We start from the raw sequence: 11068 nt of genomic DNA on the forward strand, positions 1-11068 counted from the left end.
CTTTTGCTAGCAACAATGTACTGATATGGCAATGCCAATTCAACACCATTTTCTCAAAATACACCCCTCAAGAAAATGGCATTGATTCCAGAATCCAGATCTTCTGTCCACGAGAACTCTGCCATTGACTACCCACAACACACTATCCCCATGAATTGAAAACATCTCCCCCTGCATAATAGGAGGATGAGATGTTCTTTATGACTGATGTTATGTGAATAGACGTGAACAGAATTCTCGTGGGTGGGAGATCCAGACTCTTGATTCCAAACATGGCCCAAATGTAACAATAAGAATTTCAATGGCTATATTAATTAAAGTTCACTAAATTAGATGGCAAAGTTGAACACATCATCTGGCCACGTCACTTACTAAGTAATTATGTAGGGAAGAAATAAGGAATTAATACCTTATAAAATGGTCAATAACAAAATTATAAATCCTTCTTTCCCTCTCTTTCTCTCAATCTGACACTCACACATGTACTAGTTCTCACGTGCAAGTTGCAGCAAACTGGACACAAAAAAAGGTAAACAGAAAAATACAGACTACAGAGTTAAGACTTGAAAAGTAATCACCGACACCACAAACCAAACTACTAACAATCACCATAACCAAAAACACTGACTATCCCTGTTTTTCCAGCTCTGATCTACACAGCCAAAATTAAAAATTAATAATAAATAACAATAAAGGAGAAAAGCAATATATAATATACACGTAGAGACGGGTACAGCATTAGAATTGAGAGTTGAGAAGCAGCTAATCGATCCACATTCCACAGTGAATTAAAAGGCCTGTGGCTTTTGTATATGGGGGGACATCATCGCATCTATACGGTTTTCCTGTAGAGATCTACGTATGATTATATGATATACGGTCGTTAATCCAAAGCAATAAGCATGCACAATCCGGTCAACGAGCGATGTCTGACTTGCCTGGGTATCCTAACTGTTGCTCCATCTCCCAGCTTAGCTTAGATGCGACCCCACAGTGTTTAGGTACATATACCTGCCCAGAGGCCAGTGCCCAAAACCAAAGTTACGATTTTACCCTTGGAAGGTGAAATTGATATATATAAGCTGTGGACTGTACCGTAACGACGTCTAAAAACGAGGTCTTAGGTGGTGGACCCCATTTTGGTTGTTGAGAGGGATGGATCAGGAATCAGGATTATGATCCCAAGGCCCAAGCCCAGAGATCCCTTTTCTTATATGTATGTAAATAAAATAAAAGAGAGAGAGAGGAGGAGAACTGAAAAGTGAAAACGACCGTAGAGCTTAAGATGTGTTTGGACCACGTGGCAAGGGGAAGGAATCAGACTCATCATTTGATAGGTCCCAATCCCAATGCCAAGAGACTGATGATGATCATGTGATGAAACCTCCGCCGGATCTGGATGGAGGGGTCCACGGGGGTAAATGGTCTATGTGGGAGCCACGTGTACTGATGAGGTGGAAGTGGAACCCATCATATTATTGTACCTCAAGCTTGCACATAAGTTCATGGGCAGTCTGCGCAGATACAATAATGTGACGCGCTGCGGGTGCAACGAAGCCTTCGTCCACGGCCTTGTCAATGAAAGATAAGAGCGAGTTGTAGTAGCCGTCAACGTTCAACAAGCCCACCTGCTCGACGAAATTTCAGAAGAATTCTAATCATTCCTTTTTGTTTTAGAGACAAAATCTGATCTATTCTTATCCTTTTTTTCAGTTCAAAGGAAGAATTCTCATTTAAAACAATGCAGTAAAAGGAATATACCGGCTTATCATGGATTCCTAACTGAGCCCAGGTGATCACTTCAAGGAGTTCCTCTAAGGTTCCATAGCCCCCTGAGCTCCCAGATACCAAAAAAAAAATGTTTCAAATTCTTTAATCATGAAAACGAGAGAGAGAGAGAGAGAGAGGAACCTGGGAGGGCAATGAAAGCGTCAGCTTGGCGAGCCATTTCTGCTTTTCTTTGGTGCATACCGGAGACAGCTCTCACTTCTCCAACAGTGGTTCCGGTTACCTAAAAGTAGAACATTTTTTTTCATCTTCTGGATTATATAAATAGGAGGTTGTTTGTCTGATTTATAAAAGCAAACAAATCTGCAGGAATAGATTTACTACCTCCTTGAGAGTCTTCGGAATTACTCTGCAATAGAAAATTAAAAAAATGATAAGAAAAATAGTATGGAGAGAGAGAGAGAGAGAGAGAGAGAGAGATTTTACCCAATTACGTGGCGACCGCCGTCGTAAACAGCTTGAGAAACGAGACCCATTAAACCAATGCTGCCTCCCCCGTAAACCAAGTCGATGCTCCTTTCGACCTACAATTCGATAATTCAAAAAGAAATAAAAATGGGAAAGAGGAACCCATCAATTTGAGTATATTTCTCAAGACAAACACAGCAATACTTCTGTAGAAAACAGAGTAAATAATTTTAGTTGTTTCTCGCCAACATCTTTTCCTCTTTTTAATTTTCTGATGTAGTTACTGAATTTATCAATCGGGTTTCCTTATGGACAACAATTGATTCACTTTATACAGTGAGAGAGAGTTTGAATGTTTGATAATGAAGCATTCATGGAAGATAACTAGCTTAATTCCACACTAAGACACAGAATAAGATGGAAATAAGCAACTAGACTCTGGAACTTATTTCTCCATAATTGGTAAACAAAATCTCAATAGATTTGCGTTTCACTAGTATCTGATCAAATCAATCAAACCCCTCGGAAAGCTCTAGTTCCTTAAAACCTATCTTAAGACAAATTTTCCAAGAAGAAGTCGTCCTCAGAGCTTGTTGAGTGAATTTTTCTCCACTCATCAAGAACTAAAGACAGAAAGAAGGGAAGAAAGACAAGAAAGACAGTCCCCCCAAACCTTCTCTCTCATTCTCTCTCTATATCTGGAGTGAAGAGTAGTACCAGTTCCTTCCCAAGCTGAATTGCTGCAATCTGGTAGCTGGGTTTCTTGCCAGGGCTGCTCCCGCAGAAGACGCATACACGTTTGAACCTGGATCTCATCAAAGGCTGGCGTTGCTGTTGGTTTTCCATAATGGGAAGGGCTTCGCACACCAAATGTTCGACTTAGTATCAACTTTCCAAAGAGTTCCCAAGCCGATGTATGTCTGCCTCTGCGTGTTTGTGTTGTGTTGGTGAGCGCGCGTTTGTTGTTTCCACAGTCCACCACTCCCCCCGAAAGCCAAGATCAAGGAATGGGAGGTTATGTCATGGTTGTCCTTTTAAATCAAATCAAGGTCCCACCACCCTCAACTTCTTCTTTCTCGAGAACTTGAAATTCAAGCTCTGTTCCTTCGATTTTACAAGAACGGCCAGATTATACTTTCATCAAGTATATATTTCTCTCTGTGACTCCACAGTCCCGAAGGTTAAGAAAATGGAAAATATGTAAATAAAGCCACATGCACCGTTTTTTATTTTTAAAATGATCTGAATTCAATAAAACAAGGTGAAGTGGGGACTGGTTTAATCGACTGAACCGTGCAGGAAAGGGAAACAGGCTGTTTTCATGGGTCAAAGTCAGCCCAATGACCTCTTGCCACATGACAAAGAATGCCTCCTTTTGAGGCCTTCTAATATGGGAGTTGGGATTTTTTGCACTTTCCCTTCAGTCCAGGACGAGTGTCCCATATCACCCATGTGTATGAGAGTAGTATACATCTATATATCTATATTATTATAATGTTGATATTTGTTTTTGTTTTGATGCATGTCATAAAAGTTAAATTTAATTATATAAAGAATAATTTAGATCTACTTTTCACAGCATGTGGTGGTCATACATTGAGAACATCTCATGCACTTGTATTTATTATTCATGGCAAGATAATCCTAATACATGATAGGATGTGGGTATAAGTTTGATGATAGGAGCGCTGAGGAACAAATCCCAATTTTATAAAAGCTATCTTTTAACATTTCCATGATGGAAGCCAATAATATATGGAAAAGAAAGGCTCTCACAATGAGAGATTTTATGAACTGGGTGAGATTCCGATTCCGGACATCTATTCCAGTAAACCAAATGGGACCTATATTGATACACATGAATTGGAGTGTAAATGGGAAATTGGAAGTAAAAGGATACAACCCCAATTATGAAGGTGGTGGAAATTTTGTAATAATTTACAAAATATAAAATTTGCATTTCCAATGAATGCAAATGAGATAGAAATGCGAAATTTGCATTAGGCAAGGTTGCATCATGGTTAAAAAAATAAACAAATACGTACAAACTTGAACTAGACATAAATTAATTTTGCATCTAGTTTAGATTTGATAACAAATGGAACTGAGTATAGAGAACATATGCCACTCAAGAAAAACACTAATATAAACATAGGGCTGATAATAACAATAATACCTTAAATTAATATAGCCCTCTTAATTTTATAATTTACTTGTGAGTAGTAAATAATATTTAAGAGAAACCTGAAGTATAGGAAATTAGAGGGCTTTCCATCCAACCCAAAAGAAAACAAAAAGAAAAAGGAGAAAAGAATACCAAATGCCATTTGCATCCCGACTCTCCTTTTTAGTTCGTCTTGTCATAGTTGAGTCATTGCTCGCTCATATCCAATAAATGAAGAGATGACATATGAGATGTGTCAAGAGGAAGATTTGTTTTTAATGGTAAAGGTATACCCCAACCCATTTCACTCATTCAATCCACCCACTTTGGAACCCACCCATATCCACTCAATTTATTGGTGGGTCAATATGAATCGAGTAATTCATTAGGGTTAGTGGAAAATGGTCAAGGTGGGTTGGGTCAAGGGTACCCATTAGGGTCAAGGTGGGTTGGGTCAAGGGTACCCATTAGGGTCAGGATGGGTTGAGTCAAATCTCAAAAAAACAACAATTGAAGTGACTCAAACTCAAGCCTCTAGCACATCCACATCTCAATACAATTCCAAACCACCATACCACATTTCATTTTGAAATTTAAAGTGAAATAAAATAGATTTTATTAACTTTCATGTTCTCATGCAATTTTACACAAAAATTACTTTTACAAAAACAATTTTATAAATTAATTTTATTAAAAGGACTTTTATGAAAGAACTTTTACAAAAGCACTTCTACACGAAAGCACTTTTACAAAAGCACTTCTACACGAAAGCATTTTTATAAAAGTACTTTTACACGAAAGCACTTTTATAAAAGTAATTTTACAAAAGCACTTTTACACGAAAGAACTTAATGAAAGTACTTTTATGAAAGCATAAAAGAACTTTTATAGAAGTACTTTTACACGAAAGAACTTTTGTGAAAGTACTTTTACGAAAACACTTTTATGAAAGCCTAAAATCACTTTTACAAAAGTACTTTTACGAAAGCACTTTTACAAAAGTACTTTTATAAAAGAACTTTTATGAAAGCATAAAAGCACTTTTATAAAAGTATTTTTATGAAGCACTTTTACGAAAGTACTTTTTTGAAAGAACTTTTACAAAAGTACTCTTATAAGTTATGCATTTTTTGTAATTTTTTGGTATTATTCTACATTTTTTGAAATTTTCTGGTATTTTTCTGCAATTTTCTACAAATTTTTGGTTCTTTTCTACATTATTTTTGAACTTTTCTAGTTTTTTCATGCATTTTTCTGATTTTTTTTGCATATATTCTGATTTCTTCTACAAAAGTTCTGAATTTTCTGCAATTTTTAGTATTTTTTTGCATTTTTTGTAATTTTCTGGTATTTTTTGTATTTTCTTATTGTTTTATAATTTTTTGTATTTTCTGCAAATTTTCTATTATTTTCTGCATTTATCTACAACTTTTTGCATTTTCGGGTATATGGGTTCACCTGACTCGTTTTTGTCACTTAACAGTCTTGAGAGAGATTATTCTCTCAAACGTTATTATTTTGGGTATTTGGGCCGTACCGAGTACCAACCTATTTTTGTATTTATAGGCGAGGATAGATGGGTTAGGGTGGTTAAGAGTCAATACGGGTCAAGTGGGTCAAGGTGGGTTAGGGTTAGGTGGGTTATGGCCCTTTAACAAGGATTGATGATCGGTCCTGCTGGGTTGGTGGGTCAATATGGGTGGGTTGGTATTTAATCCTTACCCAACCCAATCCACCCATTTTCCACCCCTAATAAATGGAAACTCTTGGTAAAGCTAGGCACTTTCATAATTTAACACGATTTGAAATCCTTTTGTCAAGCTTGGATCTGTTGAGTTCACATTTGCCCCTCACAGAGTGTGCTCCACAACACATCCCAATGGTGTATTGGGAACATCTCCAAGTGACAAGTTGGGGTGCAAGTTGGGCAAGCCCAACCCGAGCCTAAACCAACTCAACTTGGAATTTTACATGGGTTGGGCTTGGGCCCAAGAAGTCGGGCTTTTTTATTTTTTTGGGCCAGGCTCGGGCCTAACCCTTTACATGGGTTGGGCTTGGGCCCAAGAAGTCGGGTTTTTTTATTTTTTTGGGCCAGACTCGGGCCTAACCCTTAGGTATCTTGAACCTGGCCCAATTATATGCAATTGTACATATATATATATAAATAATATATATATATATATATATATATATATATATATATATATATATATATATATATAGATAGATAGATAGATAGATAGATAGATAGATAGATAGATAGATAGATATATGTGTGTGTGTATATATGTAAATGTTGCATATACATTTGCATACATACATACATACATACACATACATACATATATATATATATATATATATATATATTTGAATAAATACATTTGTATATGTATAATTTTAAAGTGGGTTCATTGACCAACCCGGCCCAAGCCCAACCTGAGTGCATTAAATTACAGGGCGGGCTCGGCTCGGGTAGGGAAAATTAGGCTTGACCTTAGGTTCTGGCTGGGCTCGAGCCTTAAGCTCAAATTTTAGGGCGGGGCCTGGGTTGACCATAAACCTGTCCCAACCCACCCAACTTGCACCCCTAATGACAACTATAGGAGATGTTTCCAATACACGCTGAGATGTGCATGTGGGGCACACTTTCAAAAAAGTTCCCATGAATGACATATGCAAGATCGATGCTCCCATTGTGCGGCTGTAGTGTCTTATGGGCAGCATTTTGGTAGAAAATCTGTTTATCCCTTATGTTTTGATTATAACTTAATATATGTTAATGAAGGAAGATTTGGCCCGACCTCGTAATTAAGCAACACGTGGCAAAGGCAACAACTCGACACAACAGCGCGAGCACCAAAGGGAGGAACCAGCAGTCCGAACTCCCTACCAGCAGTCTGAACTCCCTACTAGGAGCCTGAACTCTCCCTTAGGCCCCAAGCCAAACACAAAGGGCAATAACCCGAACTGGCCTGCCCCATGGCAGTTCGGGACACACCTCTATCCAAACTCAAGACTTTACCTCGATCACCACTTCAGGACTTCGCCTCAGGACGCCGAACTAAACAACCATACCATGCCTGACACTGAGGAAGTTCGTATCCAGGGGTGGCGCACCTAATTGATTTGGGATCTAATGCTTGATAGCCGCACTTCAAACGGCCACCTGCTACCGCCATCTCCAGTTATAGAGACGACTCTGACAAGGAGTAGTGGCAGTTCTGTCCCAGTAGAAGGGATGACACCCAAACTAGCAGAAACACAGAAGTAATCATACCCGACCTGACAGAAGACTTTGAGTGAGTGCGCAAAGTGGTTATAAAAGGCCCCCTACCCCCAGCAACAAGGTATGTGAACTTTGCGCCATCTGGTTTTATCTTGCCTTTGAGAGAATACTAACTTGAGCTTCGGAGCAATCTCACTAGGTTCCCCCCGGAGTTTCTTCATCTTCTCCGTTTCAGGTTCCTCGTTGATCCAGTCAGAGGCAAGGTCATTGACAACTAGGACCGGCCGGATTGCACACCATCATATGTTATATCCAATCTTGTCATCATGTCATGTTTTCATAAAGTCTCATTAATTGTAGAATATTGGGTAGCACATTGAATACCTCACATGGGGGAGATTTTGGTTTTGCAAGTAAGGCTCCGTTTGGAAATGATGCAAATAAGTGTGAATGCAAATATGTAGTGTAAAACGGTCCATATAAATTGCAAAGTTGGGTTATTTTTGCATCGACACAATTACCTTCTTATCAGACATACTTTTTAGCTGTAATGGATGCAAACACGAATTCCAATAAAGCATATGCTTTTTTTTTTATCAAAAGCCTATTTGAATGCAAATTTACTTCTTTTTTATTGATATACTTTTACATCTTATTATCAATGTAAATATGCATCAAAAAATGTGATTTCTGTCATTTGTCAATGCATAAATGTAATATTGCCAAATACAGACAAATGTGAACGAGAGTGGAAATTTACCCTCAACCAGGATTTACACTCCATTTGCATCGTTTCCGAACGCATCCTAATGTTTTATTATTATCAGGAGTTATCTCTTTTTGAAATACCATTGGTATTTTACAATTACTCCATCATTTAGTGGGTCTATTTGGTTCACAGACAAAATTGAAATCAAATATGGGAATCAAAACCCCTTAAAATTGAAATCAGAATGGTCTATTCCCATAGTTTGGTTTACATAGGAGTCAAAATTGGAATTTGAATAAATTGAAATGGGATTTTATTCCCAAGGGAGGGGGAGGGAATGGCCATTCCCTCAAATGAGAGAATTCCATCCCAGCAAGAATGAGAATGTGATTCTGATTCCACCCAATCAAATAATTGAAATCGGAATGGATAAATTTGATTCTGGTTCCGGACCCCTATTCCCATAAACCAAAGAGGGCCTAAATCTCTTTAAATAAGGATACTTCAAATTAAAAATAATACAAATCAAGGCTCAATAGGAAAAGAGGAAGGTCGATTCACATATGCATGATCTAGATCCATTATTGTTATATTAATTGGTAGTTGAATTGTTTAAAAGAGGTGATAAAAAATTTGAAATAGGACAATTTCTTTTTGGTTTTTATTTAATTGAATTGTGTAAGTGGAAAGCTATGCTCTTTCACAATAATTTTGATTTTTTTTGGTAGAAATAAGAGAACTACACAAAATGGGGTAGCTTTGCCCCAAGCATCACAAAAATAAATAGAACTTAAATCCCTAGGAATAAATGAATAATTTTGATCTTTTGATGGATAAGAGAAAGGATTAACACTCATTTTTATAGTTGAAATTTTCTTTCTTGAAGCAAGAGGGAAATAATAGAAAAACAGAATAATTTACTATATATTTGTGTGTATAAAATATATACAAAAATATATATGGATAATGGGATCCAAAGAGTTTCATGTGTTCCTCTCACCACTCTATCCACTGCCTTATTGTCAATCTAGAACCCATCTTTTCTGTGTCCTTTTTGATTAAAAAAGGAAGAAGAAGAAAGAAATTCCCAAGAGTTTTACATCACATGAGGAAAAATCCAAAAATCATTAGGTATAGAGTTGATCCAAGGGGTCCCCTATCTAATGGATTGTCTCGACTATAAAGAGAGAGATTCCGGTTCTTACATTTCAAGCTTCAATTCTTTTAATATTTCATAAACATAAATAAAACAAAAATTCCTGATATCCATCTTTTCAAGACAACTAGAGACAATATTATATTCTTCCTCTTAAAGAAATCCTAGAGTAACATAAAATTAAATTTTCCACCTTTCTTAGTGTGGATAACACTAGAATAATATGCCATATTTGGGTTAGAATTTGATCAGATTTTTCTTCTACTAAACTCGATTTTGACATTTAAATGGGTAAATCTAATAAACCATTTTGTCCCATTCTCTATTCAATTGAGTACTTGTTTGCTTGTTTTGGAAATTAATACATGAAATTATGTGCCCTTTCATCGAACCATTCTGCCTTCTGTTTTTTGGTGGAACATTATTTACTGTCAATTGAAGAACTACATAAAAAAAAAAAAGATACACATAGTAGTACACAGGGCATTACATATACTGATTTTGGTTGGTAATTCTCTAAAACATTGAAGAGTATGTGAAGTTTCTACGTTGGATGGATGATAATGATGGATAAATAAATTTATGACCTAAATATATATGGCTCAACTCAACTTATAAACTCAGCTTCAATGGTAACTGTTTGGAGTCGGCTACACGAATCCAGTCACGCCATATGGCGGAGTTTTCTTTTCTTGTGGGATGGAGGGGTTAAACAAGAAAATGAGATAGGGAATAGGAGAAGGGTTTGAAAAAAAAATGGCATGAGAAGTAGGGTCTATTACAGAGTTTTTTAAAGAAAATATATATATATATATATATTTTAACTTTGGGAGTTGGAGGAACAGAGAGTAATCCTTTATATTTAGTTAATGTTTTTGGGGGGCCATTTATTAAGTTTTTGACCCTGTAGATCAATTAAGGGGATGTTTGGAATCATGACTGTTTTTCAAAAAAATGGTGCCGCGTTGGATTCACATAGGCGTTTCAACAAACGCCCATGTATCTCATTGTTTGGTTCAGTCGATTATTAAAAAATCGGACATGCCTCAAAAATCAGGGTTGGCGTTCATGCATCAGTGAACTGTTTTCCCCAACGGTTGACTGATGTGCATCTTATGTGGTGCTTACCTGTCAGCACATACATGAAAAATGGTGATGAAAATTACCTTACCAAACAGCATAGTGTTGCTCACTACCTACGTGGCAGAAGCATTTTTTTGTGAAAAATGGGTCTTGGAAGTATGGGCATTTCTTTTTGAAAATCAGTCCCAAAAATGCCCATGCTTCCAAACACCATGTAAGTAACCATAGTTTTAACAAAAAATTTTGGGGGGCCAAGGATTGTCACTAATATTCTTATCTCCACCCTTATATACATACATATATACATACATACATACATATAGATAATGATAAATGAGGATTGTAAAATCACAATTTGTCAATTGGTCCCCAATTCTTATTGTGTTTGGGAAACATGTTGAATGAATTCAGTTCATTTTTCTCAGGGTTTATGTTCTTCAACGGAGTCAGGGGGGTGAAAGTGATGGTAAAGAATTTATTTTGGCTGTGTTTGGTTGTAATGCAAATAAATTTGTACTAATGCAAAACTAT

At 36.8% G+C, this 11068-nt stretch overlaps 1 protein-coding gene across 2 annotated transcripts; it reads right to left on the reverse strand.

Annotated features, from left to right (window-relative positions):
* Positions 1 to 382: 382 nt before the first annotated feature.
* Positions 383 to 3402, reverse strand: LOC148848976 (putative cytokinin riboside 5'-monophosphate phosphoribohydrolase LOGL10). Of its 2 annotated transcripts, XM_088952332.1 has the most exons (8): positions 2914 to 3402; positions 2215 to 2312; positions 2113 to 2137; positions 1912 to 2011; positions 1762 to 1832; positions 1485 to 1628; positions 939 to 1011; positions 383 to 845 (listed from the first exon to the last, which is right to left on the reverse strand). In XM_088952332.1, the coding sequence occupies exons 1-8, from the start codon at positions 3040 to 3042 to the stop codon at positions 763 to 765; spliced, it is 723 nt and encodes a 240-aa protein (XP_088808458.1). In that variant the 5' UTR covers positions 3043 to 3402; the 3' UTR covers positions 383 to 762. The 2 variants fall into 2 exon arrangements, with proteins under 2 accessions (XP_088808458.1, XP_088808459.1); XM_088952333.1 differs by having other exon boundaries at positions 383 to 1011; positions 2914 to 3372.
* Between the last annotated feature and the right edge of the window lie 7666 nt (positions 3403 to 11068).

Source organism: Nelumbo lutea, chromosome 6, assembly GCF_056320005.1.
Source record: "Nelumbo lutea isolate HS-2025 chromosome 6, American lotus-T2T, whole genome shotgun sequence".
NCBI classification, from domain to species: domain Eukaryota; kingdom Viridiplantae; phylum Streptophyta; class Magnoliopsida; order Proteales; family Nelumbonaceae; genus Nelumbo; species Nelumbo lutea.

Coding starts and splice junctions, on each gene's coding strand:
- LOC148848976 (XM_088952332.1), bottom strand. CDS start 3,042: ATGGAAAACCAACAGCAACGCCAGCCTTTGATGAGATCCAGGTTCAAA. Junction 2,138..2,214: donor GGCGGTCGCCACGTAATTGG/GTAAAATCTCTC, acceptor TTTCTATTGCAG/AGTAATTCCGAAGACTCTCA. Junction 1,833..1,911: donor CGCTTTCATTGCCCTCCCAG/GTTCCTCTCTCT, acceptor CTGGGAGCTCAG/GGGGCTATGGAACCTTAGAG.